Source organism: Aulonocara stuartgranti, assembly GCF_965226115.1.
Source record: "Aulonocara stuartgranti genome assembly, chromosome: 11".
NCBI lineage: Eukaryota > Metazoa > Chordata > Actinopteri > Cichliformes > Cichlidae > Aulonocara > Aulonocara stuartgranti.
Window position 1 is genome coordinate 21,692,003 of NC_138947.1, and position 23,429 is coordinate 21,715,431.

The 23,429-nt window shown below is 40.6% G+C and overlaps 1 protein-coding gene across 4 annotated transcripts in view; it reads left to right on the forward strand.

Annotated features, from left to right (window-relative positions):
• Nucleotides 1-23,429, forward strand: part of ptprub (protein tyrosine phosphatase receptor type Ub) — a 192,438-nt gene that overhangs the window by 141,787 nt on the left and 27,222 nt on the right. For 2 of the 4 annotated variants that reach the window (XM_082551134.1, XM_082551135.1), the window contains exons 13-19: nt 5,053-5,089; nt 8,465-8,603; nt 9,561-9,584; nt 9,830-9,984; nt 10,581-10,768; nt 19,322-19,394; nt 19,498-19,574. In XM_082551134.1, coding sequence (XP_082407260.1) covers nt 5,053-5,089; nt 8,465-8,603; nt 9,561-9,584; nt 9,830-9,984; nt 10,581-10,768; nt 19,322-19,394; nt 19,498-19,574 — 693 coding nt within the window. The remainder of the gene's footprint in view (nt 1-5,052; nt 5,090-8,464; nt 8,604-9,560; nt 9,585-9,829; nt 9,985-10,580; nt 10,769-19,321; nt 19,395-19,497; nt 19,575-23,429) is intronic. The other 2 variants (XM_082551136.1, XM_082551137.1) reach the window with 1 other exon arrangement.

Here is a 23,429-nt window from a genome sequence, read left to right on the forward strand (position 1 = left end):
ACGGCTGTGCTTGCTTCCATTTCATTGTTCTTGAACAGACAAAGACCTTCAGTTGTACCCAGAGGATGCCACATTACCTTTCCAAATTCCATTACAGGAAGAGCTGCTACCTGGGTGAGGCAATTACTTAAGGATAATTGGGCACAGGTGCAGCTGATCAGTGGTAGAAAGCTGCTGCTTTAATATTCACAGACTGTGGCAATGTAGCTGAGAGTTATTGCCGTAGGTAAAAACACAGTCTTCTGTGATCATCAGCTGGTGATAAATACGTGCAAGCTGGGTCACTCGTGTCTGCTTATTTTTTCCGATTTCTGTCGGCTGCTTTTTCATTAGGAGTGTGCGTGTGAGTGTTTTTAAAAATCCTGCAAACAGGAGCTGGGTGACTCGTCCCCACCAGTAAGATCTTTTTCCAACCCAGTGAAAAAACACACGGACGTAGTGCTGTGTGAGCACTTCACACAGCTAGGCTACCAAGAATGGGATTAGATAGGGGCGGCCTGGCTTTACCGGCGGATGGGATTAGGCTTTGTTTTGCCTGGCAGGGGGCCAGCATCCATGACCCACAGTGATGGGAGCACAGTGCCAAATCACACAGCCAACATTGTCCTCAGTCCTTTAAACATTGCTTTGCCTGGAAGTACAGATGCAGTGAGTGTTTAAATCTGTATATCGGTGCTGCAGGACTGAACCGACTTCACTTAAATCAGCTTTTAACACAAGGAGTTTTAGTCAGAACAAGTTTACCCTCACAAACACATTATTTCGGGGAGTGTGTCAGACCTTGCTCAGTGTTCATTGCTTAGCACAGGATCTTATTAACCTCCTAAGACCCGAACTCTTTCACGACATGCATTTTTAATTTCTCTTTGATATTTGGGCTGATTGGGGCCCGATGAATGTAAAAAACAAAGAATTACCAGATTTTTTTTTTACCTAATTTTTGTTTTTAAGAAAAATGAGAGCCACATATGAGGATATTCATTTAAAATTTTGATATAACAGTAGCAGTATAATGTCCTCGTAAGTGGATATCAGGCCCATGTAGAGCAAAATTTAGTATTTTGGTCTAAATAACCCAAAATGTGATGTCCACATATGTGGACGGCAGGTCCTAGGAGGTTAATATAGCTTTTTCATTGATGTCAGTGTAATAGCTGTGTGATGTCAGTGAGTTCGGTATAGTTAAATCGAACCTATGCTTTGTATATAACCCACACACATCACAACAGGATTATGAAAAGACAAGGATTGCAGGAGAAAAGGTGTCATATGCATAATGTAACAAAAAAAGTATTAAAGAGTGTAAAATAGCAGTAATTAGACTGCTAACAGAGCACACAGTTATATGGCATGGCACTTAGCTTGTTAATGATATTAACGTCATTAGCAGGCGCAGTTTTTCACCTCCCAGAGTCATTTAAAAGTGGCCACATCCAAGTGCTAATGACAAAGTGTATTAAAACCATCAAGCAGATGTTCACGTTTGGCTCCTGTAGCCTGCACGGACCAGAAATGGTTCAGCAATTGCTAAATGTTTTGTCCTGTTTTGTATCTTCCTGCTTGTGCTCCATGTGCATTTATGCATCACAGGCCTTTTCACATTTTCGCATTGTGCGCACACTGTCACAAAAATGTAGGCCAGAAAAGTGAACGTTGGCATTTTGAATTCGATTGCGTACAGAGGCACAAATGCATGTACTGGGGATATTTTTGTAGTGGTGTTTTGTAAAGAAGAGAGCGAAGCGTAATTACTTTATGCCTGCTCGTTTTAGTGGAAGAAAAAAATGTAAAGAGCACTCCAGAAGCTGGCAATGAAAGTAGTTTCTCTCCCAAGAGTGAAGCATCTGAAAGTCACAGACACCTGGATTAAACACTTGTTGATGCCGTGCTGACATAATTGTCATCTTTAACAGTTATTTAAGCTATTGCACCCCGGGGGCCAAACAGAGCTGTCATCACGTTTTATGACTTATTGGGACGCCTCGTTATTTCAGAATCTCTGTGGTTTATTTAAGGTTTTGTCTTTGTGAAGGGGAAACATTGAACCTCTATAATGGTGGAACAGTTTGAACAGTATATGGGACCCATAATATTTGGTATTTACCCATGCTAATTATCTAGAGAGTGGCTCTCAAGCCTCTGTAATTGCTTTGATTGATCCATCTAAAGAGGTACTTGAAAAGCTGTGGATAAAGGCTGTAGCTTTGAAGGATACAGCATACCCATTTATAACCACTACACTTAGATCTTCAAACTTTGCACACACATACACACAAACACTGTAAAAACCTTGAGTGTGTGCCATAGAGCCCTGTGTTGCATGTTGGCATTTGCGTTTTGTATTTAGAGCTGCCAGGAGCCACCAGCCCCTCAGGCGTAACTGGCACAGCGTGGGGAGACGTGATGTTTCTTCCACAATCTGGAGCTTGCCAATTAACACTTCTGCCGAGCTAGTGCACAATGACTTAGATATGCGAGTTGAAAAATTTACTTGTCCATCACGACGACCTATTTTACATCATCTGCATTAAGGAGATGTAAATGTATCTGTCTTAATTTGCCAAAGCTTGTAATGATTGAATGTATGAATGATTTCAAATACTTTCTTCATAAAGTAGACTGCTTCAGATGAATCAGCTTTTCTTTCGTAAGGAAAATGTTTAATGTAATTGAGTCAGTCCACAGAAGGCTCAAAGTCCCCAGTCAGCAGTCTGCATGTTCCAGTTCTCCTGATACATGCAGTGGAAATGAAGTGGGTTGCACTTTGATGAATAGTATTAATTAAAACAAATTGATAATCATTTGATAGCAGTTGATATAAATTATATTAGAAATGTGGCTTAAAGTAAGTTATATAAATCCACCTGTCAGCTTCGTTGTATTGTGGTAATGTGCAAAAGTGTTTCTTTATATTTTGCTAGGAAAATGGGAAATTGGTGCAGCGATTTATCGAACCATGCAGACATACATGGAAATATAATATATATAGCATTTACTAGTATAATATTTGCTTATAACATTTCAGTTAATAATACAGTATGGAGTAGGGGTGGGTGATATAAACGATATACGATAGAAACAAAATAAATTTGGCCAACGATAGAGATTTTGACTATACCGCTCTATCACATGTTGATGATGTTATCAAGCTGCGCCTGTTTTGGTTGAAAGCATTGCAGTGGCTACAACCAGTATCATCTGCAAATTATGGCGGGCGACAGTCATAGCAAAGAGATGAAGCACTTTTGAAATATGGGGAAAGCCAAAAACTGCGCTTCCTCCACTTCCGTAACATTGATTCATTAATGCTGAATTCTCTCGCAGCTGCTCTATTCCCATGTTGTTGCAGTATATTAATAACTAATATCGTATTGTGGATGAATGATCTCAGTTGTTCTCCTGACTGAAGTTTGGCCCGTGTATAGCATCCTGCTATGCGATTGCATTTGTCCCCAACCACCAGAATCCCTCACGTTAACTTTTATCGAGTGGAAAAAAAGTTGGCGTTCATCCTCCAGCTTCACTGTGCTAATGTTATGCTAACATAGCTGTGTCGCTAGCAATCACGTAGCACAACATTATATACCAGGTAGTCCAACTTCAGTAACCCTGCAAACGCCACTGCTGTTTAGTTTTCTGTCTTCATTTATGTCGGAAGTGGTAGCCGAGCTGTACGTTTTCATTTTTCAGAAATCTCTCAGTCAGAACATGGTATGTCATGTTTAGGTGGAAACTAGCGAGCTAACTTCCTGCTAACTTCTAACTCCGTTAAATTTAATAACTTCTGTTTTCATGGATGCCTGGATGTTAAACTTAATTGTTACACTTGGTAAAGCAGCAATGCTGATGATTTTATTGAAGATTAAAGATCAAGCAGTGAGGCTTACCAAAGTTGTACTAAAACACTTTTTAACAGATTTCTGCACGCCCAAATCGGTTTGAGGTCAGTAAGCACAACCAGAATTCATACATAAGGCACACTCTCGATTTTTGAGAAAATTAAAGGATTTTAAGTGTGCCTTATAGTGTGGAAAATACGTTATACAGAAGAAAAGAATATATCGCGATATATATCGTTACCGCACATGCTTCAAATTATATCGCGATATTAATTTTAGGCCATATCGCCCAGCCCTAGTATGGAGGCAAACACAGAATTCATTCAATTCACTTTCAGGGTGCTTGAAAGTCAATATTTGGTTTGGGCACCTTTATTCTTCAACACAGCCTGAACTCTCTTAGGCAAGTTTCTCTTAATTCCTTTAAAGAGACTCCAGGAATAGTTCTCCAGGCTCCTTGAAGGACATTCAGGTCTTTTGATTTGGATATTGGGCTGCCTTTTGTTGGGTTTTCTATCAGGATAATTGTACGTTTTTACCAGTAAAGTATGCTTTTTTACTGCACTGGCAGTGTTTTTGGATTATTGTCATGCTGAAAAACAAAGCCAATCAGATACTTTCCAGATGTTATTGTATGGATAATCAAAAATCTGCCACGTCTGTGTTAACAATTACAGCCCCAAACCATCGAACCAGACATTTCAAATATTTGGTTTTTGGTCTCATTTTTCTATAATTTGGCAAACCTCAGCCTTTGCTCCCTGTTTCTCTTCCTTACGAATGGCTTCTTGACAGCCATCTTTCTACTGAGAGCATTTCTGATGAAGCTTTAGTGAAAAGTAGATGGATCAACTGAAGGGCCAGCTTAGAGTTTATTCGCAAAGAGTCCAACAAAGCTAGATCCACTTCAAAGAAAGCAAGCTAACTAGCAGCTAACTAGATTAACAACAGCCAAAATATCTTGATGCATGCTCATTCATCCGTGTAAGTAAATCTAACATTAAGTCCGTACTGCTTGTCTTGGGAATAAACATCATATTTTTGAAAGCAATTGTGTGTTTTTATGTGTTGTAATCATAATTTTTTCACCACATGATAAATATGTGCGCCTCGGCTCAGTATTTCACATCCTCTCTTCTATTATCACATCTCTTTCATGCAAAATGCAAAGTGACACTTTCCCCCTGACGTCTGTGTTGTCTTTCTCTTTCAGGAATCTAGAATAAACTGCATCCGCATTGCTCGCAAAGGTAATTCAACATAAATATCTCACCTCCCAAAAACACTGTGACCTGAATCCATTTCCCTGCATCATTTCTAAATAACTTGCAGTATTGTGTACTTTTGTAGAAAGACAGGACATTACGAATGTGACGGTGATGGTGTGTTTACTCTGTTGTAGGATGAAATATTCACGAGGTGATTCTTCGCGTAGCTTTCGTTTTTAATATGCTGTCGATACATTGTCACCATTTATTTGTTCGTTAAAACGTCCAAATACTTCAGATCTGCCGGTTTGACTGCCCAGCGTCGCTACTTCGTGACACCTCATGGTAGAGCGAACAATAGTTAACCTGCCGTGAAGAGGAAACTAACAGGGGACAGATGGTTCAAACAAATTAGTGACCTGATCAGCAAATTATTAAAATTGAAAAAAAGACACTTTAAGGACTATTTTTCCTCCCTTTGTTACAGTCACTGTTGTTAGAGGCAAGGTTTCATTTTAGTATTCTGTAGTTCCCGCCTATCTCTCTTCTCTTAAGTAAAAAGGTGAAGAACTGGACAAATTTTCTCTGGCGGCCCCGGTTGTTTAGCACTGGGCCTCAGAGAAAAGGGCAACAAGCAGGGAAGGATTAGAGGTCAGGCTTTCATCCTGTTTGTTTGGGGGCTGACACTGGGACACGTCGTATCAAAGGCAGTCTCTTTGTTCTAATCAGCAGCCCACCAGACAGCTACATCTGAGGGCTCTGACCTCTGCGCTGTCCAGAAGGGTTCTCCAGATCAAAACTTCCAGATGGAGCTACCTTGGCCTATATGAGAAAGCCCTCCCTGCCTCCTTATCTTTACCTCGGCTTTTTTGATTCAAAGGCACATGAAAAGGGCAGAGAAATTGACTCTAAGTCCTTATGGCAGGAGAGCCCCTCCACCATAGTACACTGTCAGATCACGGTAAATAAAAAGTCATGTATTTATAGTTATCATAGCACCGCAACAGTAAGCGGAGCCTTGCAAGTAAATTGACTTGGCGGGGTGTCTTTTTCTTTTTTTGGTTAAGGCCTCTTCTTTTGTGAGAAAATAATGAAAAAGATGAGGCTAAGGCGAGGCCAGCCTTTTCAGCTCGACTTCTTGCTCCCCACAAGTGCCAAATTGGGCATTGATTAATTAAAAGTCCCCACAGCAACAGACTTTATGCTGCATGTGCCACTTTTATTTGACACTGGGCAGAGACAGAATGAAAGAAATGAACAATGGAGCTCCTAAGATAAAAAGAAAATACAATTAGCAATGAAATAAAATACCTGTAGAGAGAACAGAAGTGGAGATAAGACAAAAGAATAAAAGGTTAAATGCACAATTGAAAGTTATGATTTAAAAAAACTGCCAGCACTACATTTTCACCACAGGCATGGTGATATAACTAAAAAAAAACCTGAAATGCCCATTGATGACAGAAAAAAATGTGGGTATTTCCAATTTCAAGGTGTAACAGGTCACAGGGTTGGTTTTTTTTTTTTTTGTTGCTATGTGCGATCTCCATGATCCCTCTACCATTAACAGAGCCTCTGCATCATCGGGTCCTAAGCCGTTATTATCAAGCAGCCCATCACAAGCGAAGTGGAGGCAAATGATTCTGGCTTGGATAACAAAGCTGGAGATTACATTTCAACTTCCAGGTGACAGTTTAATTAAGGATCCTCTGGCAGGCTCAACACAACAATAGACTTCCATTTCTCCTCTAAGTGCCAATTTCCACCATCGGGCAGCTGGCAGGTGCATGGATTCATGTGGAAATCTATTTCATGCTCGTGTTTGGCTTAATAGAAATTTTGAGGGTAAAAGAGGCAAAACCGCCTTATCTGTCCAAAATGTCAGAAAACTGAAATTGATTTTTCACCTCCTCCGCTACATTTTTAGCCCGTATAAAGAAGCCTTCCCCTAATTTTAAATGAAGTTGCGGCATAAAATAAACAGTGAGCATCTGAGTTTGTGTCTGAGACGGTGCTTTGAATGGAGCGCCATCTCAGACACGCTGGAGTCTTTGGTATTTGTCGGTTACAGTCGCTCAGAGACACAAAGGCATTTTGGATGTTGGTGTGTCCCTGTGTGTGAACAGAAACCACAAAAGGAATCACTCACTGGCTAAATCCTTTCTCACCACGGCGGCAGACGCGACGTTTAAAAGCAGCACATGCAGAGATGTCACGCTATCGGATTAATATGTAATCGGAGGACAGCGACACGAAAGTGATGTCCAAAGCAGTTTCAGAAATAACAGCCTTAGACTAATATCAGGCCAGTGACTAATTTCCCCCTATTCTGATATGTCAGACATTCATGATTGATTAAAAAAATCCAGCCAAATCCTACCATGATATTGCACTACTTTCATCTTTATTTGGACAGAGGGTTCTAAGGCGGCCCAAGTGCCCTTGGCTGCAAATGGTTGGACTAAAGCACGGCTCTGTTTTCATTTTCCCTGCCCCAGATCTGATTTTCTTTTTCCCCAGCAGGCTGTAAGATAGAGCTCTATCCCCAGGCCTGCTCTGACTTTCTCCCACTCTCCAGATAGTTTATACTGTTCCAGTAAGCTCTGGAGGGCTGGTTTCCAGGCTGTCAAGGCCTGGAGGACAGGCTGACACACAGGGAAAAAAACTGGATCAGTGGGCTCCTAGAACAAGGCAAAGAAAGACCCACTGCTCAGCACCATTTACATAAGTATGAAGCTTTATGTAGGAGAAATGAATAACCTGCTATTATGGTAACGACCTTTCCAGTAGCTCACAGACAGCGGGGCACCTTGAGACTGTACTGTAAAGCAGTGTGGAGGATTCTGACTGGAAACTGATTATTGATTGGAAATTGACTTCAGAGGTCAGTGAGTGTATGACAGCATGAATTGCAATCCAAACGTGTCGCGTTATAATTATAATGTTTAATGCACAACTTTTAAATCAAGAATGATTTGCTGCTCTGCTGTGAGTTCACCGCCTCACTCTCCCAAATCTGGAGCCTTGTAAAATTTACCAATTCATACAAACCTGCTTAAAAAGATCATGGTAGTCATAGTAGCGACATATATCTTTAACTGTCTGAAATGATCACAGAAAATCATTCCGTGTGGGAGCGAGTCTGCTTATTTTGCACATGTCACTTGTATCTGTTTGGACAGTGTGGACAATCACTGTTCAAAGTGTCACCTCTTCATTTGCATACATTTTTCATTTCTGTCTATTTTTTTGAAAATGCCTCAGATCAGATCAGTGGATACCTATGATAGGTAGTGTGACAGGATGACAAAATTCAGCTTTCCTACCTCTGTTGAATCCTTTTTGCCCTTTATTCCTTTAAGTTCTATGTTTGCATTCTGCCTTTTTAATGTGGCTCTTCTGTCTTCCCTCGTGTAGCGGCCTGTAAAGATCATCGCAAGGCTTTGGAGGTGTCGCAGCACTCCGAGGAGATGGGGCTGATCCTCGGTGTGTGCGCCGGAGGCCTGGTAGTGCTCATCCTCCTTCTGGGCGCTGTCATTATCATCATCAAGAAAGGGTAAACAACTTTCCATAGACGTTGTGAACAAAACATGCGTCATTGTGCTTAATCACCCCGCATAGTTTTACCTTTTACGCTTTATTCTCCGGCAGCTCGGTGATCGGCTTTTACTCTTTGCTAGACTTTTGCAAAGGTCACGCTTTCCAAAAGATGGGCAAACAGCTGGCGTGGCGTTGTTTTTCTTTTTCTTATATCGCACCAGAGGGACCAAACAACTCGCATCTGCAGAGCCTGAGTGTGAAGTATTTAATTAAAGGCGGATACAATTCAATTAGCCACTTAATTACACACCAAACAGACGCCTGACCCTTAAATGAGATGGTAATTGGGAGGGAAAAGGTGTGCTTTTAGAGATTATTAGTCAATGATCCCGCAGGTCTACAGTAAATCATCGACACCTCTGGCTCCGCATTTATTTAGCGGCAGCTAAAGTCTCAAATCGGGCTTCGACGCCCTCGCCTGTTTAAGATAAATTGAATTCTAAAGAGCCAGCCAAAATAGGAGTTAGTCAGAGGCTCCAGCAATCGGTGTTTAAATTGCTGACACAGCGTTCAGGGTAATGGTGAATAATCTTGATTGTGGAAGTCACTTCTAGTCTGCACATTAGCCCGCGTTGCTCTCCTAAGCCACCATGAATTTCACTTTTAGGGAATTGATTATTAAATTTGCTGTGACAGGAAGCCGCGTGGTCTAGTCCTTGAAGTGTAACACTGAGACGTATTCGATTGAAAGAAACACACATTTTTCTGCCCGGCTGTGGTTTAGTCTGTCAGCACCTGCTTGATCCGCTCGCATGTGTCATATGGCCGCCTGCGCAGCTAAACTCATGAGAGGACGGTTTTCATTTTCACTGTAATCAATGCGCTCTGCCCTTAGCTGACATTGCTTTCATCTTACATCTCTTCTTTCTCTTGATTTTTATTTTTTTCCCTTCTTCTCCTGCACTCTTGCCAGAAGGGACTACTACTCTTATTATCCGTAAGTGACTCCACCTCTTTGCTTTTCCATCGTTTTGTGATCCATCATACACGTGCATGTGCGCTTGCTGGCTGTCAATCATGAGTTACAAGAGTGTACCACTCTTTTTTTTTTTCTTCTCTCAGCAGATCAAAAGTGTACAAGCTTTTTTTTTTTTTCCTACCTAAACATAACTGCAGAGACTCTTGTGGCAATCTCTTCTTAATATTGATTGCCTCTTGATTGTTGTCTCTATCCGTTAACAGGAAACCAGGGAACATGAATAAGACGCCAATTACCTACCGCCAGGAGAAGAGCCATATGGGCTCTATGGAGCGCAGTTTCACAGACCAGAGCACCCTGCAGGAGGATGAAAGAATGGCTCTTTCCTTCATGGATTCACACACTTGCGGCACACGAAGTAAGAGAAGTGCACCGCTGTGACACTCATGCAAGCTTTGCATAGCCCCGAATCTGACATGCATCATCCCTCACTTTGTAATCTTTTTGGCCGTTGCTCGATCGCTCCACATGTGAAAAATCTCCTTCAGTATGATTTCATGTCAGCTAGTACCGCCTGAAGCCAACACAGAAACACAGAATCTCACTAGATGGCAAATAAAATAAAAAAAATGATTTGTGATTCTTGTCAGTTTTGTGCTTTCTAATGTTGTCAGCATCACAGAGGAGGAAAGATGGATGTGTTTATCCTAAAGATGCTCGAGATTCTTGTCTGCTTCACACTCTTTCTGAGAAAGAGTTGCCGACGCATCAGCATAAGATCTATTACGAAGACATCTGTATCAAGACGAACTCCATTCAAAACTTCATGCCTGACGTGTATTTGTCATGTATCGGCCTGTAAAGTGCCTTTCTGTGCCGCTAACACATTCACACCAGTATAAACGTGACACGCAAGTGTTAGAAAAAACGATAAATGTTTCAAGCCGTGATGTGTCTGAGTCATTAATGTTTCAGCTCACTCAAACTGTGAATGTGTCTGTGTGCGTCGCTCAGGTGATGCTCGAAGTTCAGTGAATGAGGCCAGCAGCCTGCTGGGAGGCTCCCCGAGGCACCAGTGTGGACGTAAAGGTTCCCCCTACCACACGGGACAGCTCCACCCTGCCGTCAGAGTGGCCGACCTCCTCCAGCACATTAACCAGATGAAGACCGCCGAGGGCTACGGCTTTAAACAGGAATATGAGGTGAAAGGGCGCCGTTGTACTCCTGTTTAACGCTGTGACATTATAAGACAGCATAGACAGCTATTAGTCCTGCACTCTGGCAACATTAAATGAACAGCGGTATAAAGAATGGGTGCTGGTGCACTCATGCTGAGTTATTTAAAATGGAGCTATAACACTTTTCCTACTGTCTTATATGTGCTGTTGCAATGGTAGATGGCCAAAGTTTCAAATAATGAGGTCAAAGTCTATGCAAGTAGTTGCTGTGAGCCAAAAGCTCAGGCTTGGATCGCATCTGTATCCTTTACTTCTTTGGCTAGTTGATGTCAGTGAGAGGAGTTGTCCTTAATATTGTTGTCCTTTACTTGTATGAAAACGTGTTTGCCTTTCCCAAAGAAGAAAGCGCGAGCCAAAACTTCAGAGAGCAATGTTTTTTCAATGAACCCAGCATGAAGTTTGAGTTTCAGCTATGTTAATGCTAAAAGATGGGGCTATTCTGCCTATGAAAGGCAATAATGAGCTATCAGAACTGCGAGCTGAAGGTGTCACTAAACCACTGCTGTCGTATTTAATGGATTTCAATGGTTGCTGCTACAATTTCACTCAAAGTGTAGCCGAATCTGCTCTCTTTCATTCTGCTGACTCTTGAAAGCTTTTTTTATTGGTTAAAGTTGTTAAAAGTGATGCTACAGGGAGGAAATATACGAAAACACAGATGGAGATGAGCTTGTTTTGTTATTTTTAATATTGTGAGATAGTTAACATTTTGTACTTCAGGTGCTTGTTTGGTTCAGTTCCATAATTTATACTTGTTGGGTGTGATCATGATATTGTGAAATTTTGCCTAAAAGTACCACATTTCTGTCCAGTCCTCACTTCAAGATCACTCTCTCATCCAAACTTGGACCGATTCTAGAGCTGCTTCCATTTTCACATTACCCACTTTCGGGCCAAATGCATCGGTGCTTTACAATTATTCAGAGGAGGTCGGGGAGCAAATATTCACTTCTGTGACAAACTGATCGGACTTTTGTATCGAGGAGCATTAGGAGGAAGCACAATCCAGAAAACAAACAGCAATTTTCAAGTTGTTTAGTCCAGAGTTTCCAACCCCTTCGGTGACATTGGAGGCTAGCAATGGGGAGGTATGCTTTTATGTATTTATCTATTTTTTATTTTCAGTCACGGGGCTGTGCTCAATGAATTTGCACCCTGGGGTCAGCGAAGTTCTGCTGTAACGTCCTGAGGCGAACGTTCAATGGAAATGACCTGAGCTGTGGCATGTGCCAGCCAGATTCCAGAGGCACAAGTGCAAGCGGTCATGACGGGACTTTCAGAGCGCAGTCTAAAAATAGAAGTTCCACTGAAATTGGTTCAAGGTACAGGAGAAGATGACCTTGAATTTAGTACATATAGGTGCACTTGTTGATTTTACCTTGTATTTGGTCTTCTCTTCTTAGGGGCACATTGATCGCCCAATTTAATTGTGGTTCCTTCCCTTCCTATAAATAAAAAGTTTAAATATATCATTATCATACCTTTTAAAGATGACAGGTGAAAATACACCTTTCCCTTAAATTACTTACTAAAATGATATTTTCCAAGTTATCTCCAACAGCTCGGAGAACTTGGCTGATAGTAATGTTATCATAATTAGTATTACTAAATATTATTCTTGCATTTTCTGTAGTGTTACGGTGTTACATCCCAACTTGTAACACCTAGTAGTTAAAGGCTTTTTCTTCTGAGGGTTCTGCAGATGTTTCAGTGGCAGATGGAAAGCATTACTTCTTAGACATGTCCTAGTTCTGTCCTGAGGCTCCCCCTCAGCAGGAATGCTTGACTTTAATTGCCAACATTGTTAGGAGGAAGGGTGGAATTGTGCTTGCTTTTGAATGCGTATACAAAAAGCTTCAAACACCAAGGAATTGCACTTGTTCTTTCTTATACACTTTGTTATCTTCTAGTTCCCTTTTTAGTCCACTTGGGATCTGACTGGAGTGGTACCCAGTGGAAAGAAAGAAACAGATGTGAGATGAGATGACGATATAAATTTGATTTATTCCACAGAAAAGGATCATTGCATCGCAGAAGTGCCTCCCCCCTGACCCTGCAGAATCAGCTGTTTTTGTGCAATAATATTACCATATGTGTTGAAGCCACGTAAAGTTTTGTCTTCACACTATGTCAGTTTTGAATTTTCTGAACTAGAGGCTGTGTAAGTTCATGGGGATGGGCTTAAATTTGGTACATATTAAGTTGTCTTATTTTTTCTAGCATTTCCGAGTACCTCATATGATATTCCTGGATGAAAAATGCAACCAAATCAGTTGTATTTATTTTGCTCACTCCAAAGTTCATGATCTAAAGCGATCACCCATCCACTTTTAGCATCAGTTCCATTTGATCATCACTGTTTCCATAGCAAAACTGCACCTATTTGATGCTCTTCAACAAGCATTGGTTTCCTGGATATTTTATGCATTTCTGGGAAAAGCTTCAGAAAATGAATTTTGGATTATATAACAATGTGGGATAGGTGCCTGTCTTAAACAAACTCATAAAAGCTCTCCTTTGTACCCACATTTTGACACCAGCCTCATCTTTTAGCCATGATTCATGAGTCAGGTGAGAACATTTCTCAGAAGTGACTGATTTTTAAACTGGATTGACCCAAAAGTGTGAGCCGTCTACTGTGGTGATGGGGTGGAAAACAGCAATTTTCAATTGGGTCAGATATTCAGTCCACCATGACTTCACCAGTCCATGTGATATTTGGTAAAGTGTCCAAAGAAACTGGAAATTTCAGAATAGTAAGAAAGCCTATAGGCTGTGATTTCATGTTGTGGATCGGTATTTCTCCGTTTTATTTGTTTGTTTTTGTGCCCAAGGCTAAAAAAGGAGATTGATTTTAAAGTACACATGCATTCACACTTGCAGAAAATAACCTTTATGTCACCTGGAATTATATCAGTGACTTATTAGATTATGTTGACAGCTTGTATACGTACCCTTATTTTCGCACAAGCAAGCAAGGGTTGTTGCTGCCTGTGGTTCAGGTTCTGTGTATTGTTGTTTTGTTTTTATTTTTACAGCAGGAGAAGAGATATTTGTTTATTTCCTGTTAGATGTGAGTTTTTTCTTCCCACTGTCGCCAAGTGCTTGCTAATAAGGGTCGTCTGATTGTTGGGGTTTTCTCTCTACTGCGTTTTTACCTTGAGGCAACTGTTGCTGTGTTATGAAAGTGAATTGAAATCGTTTCCAAATATGTGTTTGGCTTAATTTGCACCATGTTAGCATTGTTTAACTCCTCCCAACAAATGATATACTCATGCTGAAGGCTGCTGAAGTCTGGGTCCAGTTAAAGCCACAAGGTCAGTTTTACAGCAGTTTCTCCTCCCTGTTTTATTTAAAGCTGGTTTTGTATGTTTTACTCCTGACATTTGATTGTACTAATTCAGTAAAGGCAAATTAATATATTTCATGCACTCACAATCATAAATGATACAAAATCCCAACAGACACCTGGACTTGTGTCAGGGCACTCTAGCCACAGCCTCAGTGGAAGATAACTGTGAGCGTAAAGAGGCCATATAGCCTGAATGTTGAAAGTGGGAGACCATCAATCTGAAATCCTCCACATCATCCGCCCTCCTTATCCCACACTGAAATTAATTACCAAGGTTAAAGAGGCTTTTGGATCACACTGTTGTTGTGCATATGAATAATTATCCTCATCTGGGCCCTAGAGATGACCTCAGTCTTGAGGTTAAACATCTCTAGCTCGAGTGAGCCTCATCGTCCACTGCTGGCAGATTTTTTTTTTGGCGGCGAGGACAGGAAGGGGCTGTCTGGGATCGTTTTGTGTGAGAGGGAGACAATTGAGAAAAGAGAGCTCTTGCCACCCAGTCACTCAAGCCTCCAAATAACAGTCTCCCTGTTGTGTAGTATTTATGATAGTATTTATCTCCCACTGCTCTGTTATTCTCAGAAGTAATCATTAGACTGTGATGCCTAGATCAATACTGTCATTAGTGATGCCCGGTATATGTTTTCTGTTGGAGCACATCTAACAATACAACGTGTGGATTTGCACTTGCTGTTAGAGAACGGGCACAGTTTGGCTCATTTGATTTCTTGTAATTGTCATGAAAATATAGAGTGTGTGTAATTATTTGGAAGCCAGAAGTCTCGACCCCGTCACAGCTCAAACATGGCAATGCTCCATAATGTGCAGCTGAGGGTCCTTACATTATAACAATGGTAATTTTCTATGTTTTTCTTATTGAAGAGATGCAAACTAGCTACAAATGTATTTGACTTAACATACATCCAGAGCCTGGTTTAGTGTGTCTTACAGCTTTGTGTCCCATTATTGTCCAGAAACTTTTACGAACTCATTATTGAGTCACATGTTGCACTGGGTGACATGTCTTCTTCTGGAGCTCTGGCCCCAAGGGGCATAAGCTAAATCCAGCTTTGGACACAGCCAGTACGATTCAAGTTGCGGTTCTCATCTTTCAATGGGATTTGTTAACACAAGGAAATGTACAAATCACCAGTTATCCTGTAATGTAGTGTGTAGGGGTTATTAGGTTTTTGTGTCCAGTGATATCAAGGGTCAGCCAATATTCCTCATGGTGTAACGAGTTCAAAACTCATGTGTCGCTGAGATCAAATGCCCTGTTTTCTTTGAACTATTATGATGATAATAATACACAGTCTTACCAATAACGAGCCCGTTTCTATCTCTGCTGTTTTATTTATTTATTCATTTTTTTACATTTTACATTACATATCCTTCTCCTCTAGCTGTGCTTTGCTGTCTCCATCTTTGCCATCTAACGAAGGGCCCAAAACTCTGAATGCCTCTCCCCGATGGAACAATTGTGGCAGAACGTTGAGCTCACAACCTGAGGAAAAGTCCATCTCTGTCACCCGCGGCCTGAAACATTTGCAAAAAAAAAAAAGAGAGGGAGAAAACAACTTTTGTCTCTGGTTCATGGTTTCTGCCTCTGGAACTCTGCTTGTAGACTCATTAAACTGTCCCTCACGGGCAAAACACACTCCACTCAAAAAATCAATACACACCTCTTTGTGTGTGTGTTTGTGTTTTTTTCCCCCCTCTGTGCTAAGAGTATGTGTTTTTATGGAGTGTCTCTCTCTATTATGAAGGAAAATGATGAGGAGTATCATATTACACTCCCTCGGCAGGCATAGGTTTTTATTTCCCTGCGGAGTACCTGCGCTCTGTAAAAACACTGATCAAGAATTTACAGTGAGCTGTAAAAAGGGCTTATACGTGTGGCGGTTTCTGTCACCGCCGTCGTATTCCCACCGCAGAAACGTACAAGTAAACAGCGGCAGAGCTTTTCTGAGGAATTCAAAACTTTCATTATACCTCTTTGCACCCTGAGGCTGAGGTTAGAAAGAATGATGGACGCATTCAAACACTGATTTGATGTTTAGTTGCAGCTGGGGCTACCAAATTATTATGTTTGTTTAAAGAAAAAAAAATAGGCAGCTGGTGTTTTTTTTCCTGTCTTTAAATTTTTTTTTTAAACAAACATTGGTCGAGCTTGTTAATTCTGCTGTTTTCTAGTAGAATATTTTCTAGCAGATAAGATTTCTGATTGGATTTTGGCTGTGTGTGTGTGTGTGTGTGTGTGTGTGTGTGTGTGTGTGTGTGTGTGTGTGTGTGTGTTTGGGGGGGATTATTGTGAAAGTCATCACAGAGAGATCCACAATTCACTCATTGTCATCTTAAAATTATGCGGTTGAAAAATTAATGGGTCAAAGTGACACAAAGATTAATCCAGCACAGTAAGTCTGCCACTGGATTGTTACTGTCATAAAATCTACTGAGACACTGATACAACATCACTATGTTAAAATTAAAAAATTTGATTTATAAGTGTAATAATTTAACAAATAAATGATGTAATCCTCTTGACTTACCCACCCACTGATCTTTGCCAGCGATGGTTTCTAATCAGTCCTTCGTAAGCCTGAGTTGTTTTTCTCTCCTTCACTGTTCTGCCATTCTCTCACAGTTTTTCCTGTATTTTTTCTTCTTCTTTACTTTCCTGCTTCTCTCTTGAGGCAGCAGGAGAGGAAGCAGAGCACTCACACAAGCAGAGAGAGCTCAGAGGTGTAGTGTCAATAAAATAAGGGAGGGAGTAAAGGAAAAGGTGGACAGAGAGAGAAATAGTTGGTTACAAGAACAAGTGATTCAGAGGGAAAGACAGACCCAGAAATGAAGTGTGTGAAAAGAGGAGGAAAAAGTAGGGAGGAGGGTGTAATCCTAGGCAGGATTTGGCTGGTTCTTGGCTCTCTGCGGGGGGAACTGCATTGTAATCCCCTGCTCAGCATGCAGACTTGGGCAGAGTTTCACAAAATTCCCCAAGTGGCTGCAAACCACTGGGGGTACACTGGTGTGTGCGTATTTTTATTCACAGATCTGAGGGAGCTGTTTGCAAGCTTAATTTAGCCACTGAGTGACTTATGACAACTTGGGCGAGTAAATGCTTGCTGGTGCATCCATGCAGGCAGGCAGATAACGGTGAATGAGATGTGTTAAAGTATGACTAAGAAGCCATCCATGAAGCAGGTGGTAGACAGTTTGTCTGCTTTCACACTGTGATTGGTAAACTGCAGGTACACAAACAGCCAGTATGTCGCACAGCAGTAACCAGCAATGTGAAGTGGATTTATGTGGCAATTTCTATCTCACATAGCAAGTAAGTTATTTTTGTTTTTCTCAGGATTGTAAAAGAGAAACAAGAAAGCCTGTTAAAGGTGTCTCGTGTGCTCTTAATAGCCATGTTACTTTGCTAATGACCTGAGGGTTAAAAGGCACGCTCTTGGTTAAAAAGCAATAACATCCACACTGATGGAGTTGTAAATGTGCTTTTGATAACCAAGCTAGGCTGGAGGTTCACTCACACAAATGAAAATGGACTACTTGTAGTCCCAAAACAAGCTAGCTCCTCTTCATTTCTTATGCTTTCTTTAAAAAGAAAAAGAGATACATAAATATATAAATAAATAAAGTATTCTGCACTATTACAGAAACACACGTAGCTTACTTTCTAAAGCCAAGAACAAAAAGATGCAAGTGTGTTCTTTAGCACTTAGCATGACCTAAAGCTGATTGATTTTGGTTCTGTAAAGTAAGCAGTTGTCTTATTGTCTTACCTTTTTAGTCATATTTTTTTATTTTATTAATTCTGCTTCTCGGGGACATTCTCAAATGTGAAATTTTTTTTATCTCATCCAGCTGGACCGATGAGCTTATCCATCCATCCGTTTACAATTCCTGCTCCGCAGTACTGGTCAGAATGTAATCAACCTTACACACAGTAATCACCTAATGGCTCTGAACTGTGCTCGAGGTCAGGGTCACGTGTTTTTAAAAAAAAAAACTCTCCAAGCTTCATATGGACTGCTTTCAGCAGTACCTGCGGTTCCTGCATTATCAGAACCATTAGTAGCTGTAGCCATGACGACAGCATGCATTGTTGTTTACTGTCCCACGCATTTCATGGAAGCATTTCCATCGTGTTATGGTCACCTTTAATTCTAAGGAAACGATTGGTATTTTTTTAATTCACTAGTAATCAAAAACACGAGCGTCTTCATGCACCACATTGCCTGTGGCGGAGTTATTTTCTCTTATTTGGGATTATTTAGAAGCAAATGCGCAAGGTCCATCTGGCCGGAGCCTATATGTGTGATGTTAGGATATTCTCCCCATGTCTGTGTGGGATCATTCGGGTGCTTCATCCCACAGTACAAACACATGCAGTTAGTGGGGTTAGTTTAACGGGATTCTTAGTATGTGAACGTGAGTGTGAATGGTTGTCTCGCTCTCTCTGTGTAACCTACCCAGGGTGTACCCTGCCTCTTTCTCTGTCGCTGCTGGGATAGGCTCCACCCCCCCGCCATCCTGAATTACATAAACGGAACAAGATGGCAAACACACAAGATGATAGATATGATGATAGTGTTTGATTTTGTGTTTATCTGACAAATTGCTTTTGATTTCTAATCTCTGGGCATGTTGTATTCTTTAATACGCAGTACATAATTCACCTGCTTTAATTAAAGCTGAAGCTTGACATTTAAATGTGTTCATTAGTTTCAGATGAATGTATCTCTGACACTCTGAACTGTATGTAACTGACATTATTTCTCTGTGGGGAAAAAAAATTTATTCTTGGATTATTTTGGTTTGCCTCTTGATACTTTCATTGACACAAAAGCTTTAAACCCAGTTCTAAATTGCTGAGGGCTTTAACAAGATTAGCTGCAAATGGGGGGTCCGTGACTTATTAGGGCTCTGGGATCAGATGAGGACTATCTGCGGCTAACACAGATCTTTTCTTTAATTACATATAATGCATAAAACCCCAAACTTCCTAGTGTACAGGAGCTCTCGATCTAAGCTGCTGCTCCTTGTTGACCGCAAGATGCAATCTTCCTTTTCGTCTTGGAAAAACATGAGAAAACTGTGATTAGGAGGTGTTTGATTTTGCTCTTGAAATCTTCAACAAGTGTCGTCTTCATCCGCAGAGCTTCTTTGATGGCTGGGACTGCACAAAGAAAAAAGACAAAACAAAAGGGAGGCATGACACCTTGCTGGGATGTAAGTAATCAGAAAATGTTTAGAAAATCAATAAAAACACAGAAAATGTTGTGACAGTTGTATTTTCAATATTTCTTTGCTCTTTTATTTTTATCTCCCTCAGATGATCGACACAGAGTGAAGCTCCACCCTCTGTTGGGAGACCCCAACTCAGACTACATTAACGCAAACTACATTGACGTAAGTCTGATGCTGCTTTTCTGTTTTTTCCTGTCTTGGTTCAATATGGGACACAAATAGCCTCTGCCGAGTCTCTATCTCTCACACTCTGCAAAGCCTCAGTCCATCTCTCTCATTCCTGTAAGCCCACCAGTCTGCTGCCCCACTTTCACCTGGAGGCTTTCATCCAATCAGACACCGTTCCCGCCAGTGTTTTGCCAAATGCCATGGTTGTCAATTGCCACATTGGATCCCTGACCCAGACTTACCTGTGCCATCACTTTTATTAAAACAGAACAGGATAAATATATTTAATGCTTTGCAGAGTAGATGAACCTTTCTGTACGATGCTACAAATCCCCCTAAATTAAATAGACGTCCCTGTCGTCATTCAATCTCTGGATGGGCCGAGCAGAGATGATCCTTTCCACCGTTCACCTCCTGTCACACCACATGCAGTCAACATTTCTCACTTATCATATGAAATACATGTGTATGTTGCTAACGTGTCCCATTCATATGTGTTGTCATTCATTACAGCTAGCCGAGGCTATATTTTTTACTGAGAAAACAGAAGTGCGTGTGCTTAGAAGGCAGCAGTTAGTTATTAATAAATGATTTAACCAGGAATGTGGGGGAAAAAAGCAGAAACTTGTGTTTCAGTTTCCCTGTGAATCCTCTGTCATAGTTGTGACACTGCTGTTCGTTTGAGAAATGTCAAGGGAAGTCTGGCAATCTAGATCTTGCAAAATTTATTTTGCACACCTCTCAGTGGGACTACTGTAAGTATGGCAGACTGTAAAACAAAAGAATAAAAGAGAGAAGTGCTTATGTACACCCAACTCCATTTGAGGATGGTTAGAGTTTAAATAATTCTTCTTTTTTTAGGATAACAGTCTGCCAGACATTTATAAAAGATATACATTAAAGACAAATTATGTCATTTTTAGTTCCTCACATTGACTTGATTTTGGGTGAATTCTACCTTTTGGCCAAATCGTATCATTAAATGTTTGACACTCTGTACAGAAAGGCCAGTGGTGAGATGCTTTTAGAGAGTTCATTACATTGAGAGGGCATTAAAAACCTGGCCTGCTGTTAGGCTGTAGTTATTGTGAGGGTCTCCATTAGCGTTGAGGGCACAGACATGCGGGCATTAGAGGGAAAACACCACTCAGCAGCCACTACAGTGTCAGTGTCAGTGATGTTACTCCCTGACCCAGCGAGATGAATTGTAAGTACTCAGCCGCAGTGGAGCATATTTTGGACAGCCTGTGATTATTTCACCAGAGGTTAAATGGAAAAGTTTTTCCTCCCTCTGAAACATTATCGTGCTTTCAGAGCAGAGGGGACAAAGTGCTGGATCTCTGTTTTCTCTCTTTGTCGCTTAATGACTGGTTATTTGCATTTTCTTTCTGATGTGTACAGAACTTTGCATATCTGAACCAGCTTCTTGTAGCATTTGCAGACCAGAGAGAGCAGAGCAGTGCTTAATGGCTGTTGCTACTTTGCATTTTATCTGCATCAAGAGTTTTGGGGTGTTCGTGACAGTAAACAAACACACATTTACAATATTTATTTAAATTCTTAAACTCTAAAACAGATGACATTTACCCAGCAAAGAAATTGAACCTAATGTCTCCATGGGCTCACCTCATAACTGGGCTCAACAGGCTCCTCCCACTTCAGGAAGATACTCTTACACCATTACACTCTTTATCCATGCTGGGTTAATCTATGTAAATATTGTAAATAACAAATAGCAGTAATATCTTGTTGTTCTATGCATAAGAAGGCCCTAAAAATACAAAGATTTTCTCAGTTTTTGCTTTAAATTTCTACTTTTTTCGTCCAAATTTAAATCTGTTCACTTGCTTTTCACACAGTGTTGTTGGGCAGTGTTCACGCAGAAAAAAAGGTGATAAGTTAATCAATAGGAGATTAGCAAAAGCTGAATCTGCGGGTGCTTCAGGATTAACTATGATTACACTGCGCTTCGTGTGATTAACCCTCTCTTCCCATCCTCATGACGATTGCATACGCAGCCAACAATGTGCGCCAAATCCTACGAGTATGGCTAGCTGGGATACGCAGACAAGGAGGACACTCATCTGTCATGCGAGTGTTGAGATATGCATGCATATGCAATTCTGTAGTGACAGGCAGTGCAGAGAGGGCCTTTGTTGTTGTTTGAAAAAGTGACAGACAGTGGTGTAATGTTAAATCCTTAAAAGCAGTACAACTCCTTTTCAGACATGGGATATGTTACACTTTTGGGCTTTATCTGCCTGTTAAAGTGACAGCATTGTGTTATAAAGATCTAATTCCCCTTTATGTTACTGTTTCTTATGGCTTCAGCATGTGCAAGGCTGTCTTACATTCAAACATTAAGGCAACGAGTGCATCGTGCTGGTAAACGAGTATTATTTCTGAATGAAAAGAAAAAATGTTTTTAAGTTCATGCTGTTTATACTTTTACAAGGATTCTGTGACGATCTGAGCAATTTATAAAGATGTAGTCATAATCTTATAGTACCTATCTGGTGATGTGATGTGAGGTCCAGGGTTTCCATTTGGATATGACGATGACACGATCAGACGCTTTCAGATTAACAGGACGGGAGTGCATGTCTGAATGACTTTCTAGCTTTCATCTGGACTCAAGACTGCCTCCTGGTAATGAACTCTGGCACGGATAGTAGCGTCGTGCATGTGCACGTTGTGCAATGTTCACACTTACCAAACAGTGGACAGCACCTTGATAGCAACACTCGCAGGCTTTTACAAGGTCTGATCAAACTGAACTTAGTCATCACATATTCTAACTAAAGCAAACATGCTTTTTTAGTGTTTAAATCTTAATAAATTATACTAAGTCTGCCTTTGTGCCTCAGTGAGATTTTATGAATTTAAATCTGTAAAAAGGTTTTTAGTGTGTATATTACAGTGAAATTAGAGGAAGCCCTTATTTGATATTACTTGAGTCATTTTCAGTTCTGTTGTAAGCTCGACTGTATAAAGGAAAACTTCAATATGGGCTAATTTAAATGAAAACTACTCGCTTGCTGTGAATCATGACACTTTTTTTATTGTTCTTGTTGTTTTGGTTCTGGCTCAGCCCATTCACTTCCCACAAATAAAGCTTTTTTAATGATCAAGCCTAAGAAATAAAGTATGAACCAATCTTGTTTGCATTTGAAAATATCTCTCTTACAATGGTATAGTTGTCTGTTTTCTAGAAATGGTCTGTCGCGGGTGGTGGTTGAAAATTGTCCCAAGGGGCACACAAGAAACTGAGACTGCTGTAGAGTCAAATTAGGTTATTTCTGTAGCTTAATTTGAACAGCCTCAGTTAACCAGAGTGCTGTAAAAGCTATATAAAATATACACTTTATGGAACAGTCACTAATTAAACACACTAGAAGTCAAATAAAACAGGTAAATAAGGCTGTTTTTGTATGAAAAATAAGATTCCTCGCTCAACTAGACCCAAAAGCAAGGGAGAAAAAATAGGTTATTCAAAGTGTTTTCAAATGATAGAGACACTGTGCAGCTCTTATGTAAGAAGGTAAGTTGTTCCAAAGATTAGGAGCCACCACTGAAAAGACTCTGCTTCAAAGTCTGGATCTCAGAATGTCCAAGAGGAGTTGGTTCGTAGACCTCGGTGCGCTGGTTGGATTGTACGGTTTCAAAAGTCCTGTTAGGTAAGGCGTGCACCAATAAGCTTTAAAGTGATAAATATTAAGCATAATTAGCTCCGGCCTAACGGGAGAATGCTTTTTCCTTTTCTTTTTTCCTCATTGCAAATCGGTAGCACAGCTGTACTCGGCTTTGTTCATGAACTGACTGCCAAAGACTAAAAGTTAAAAAATGAAA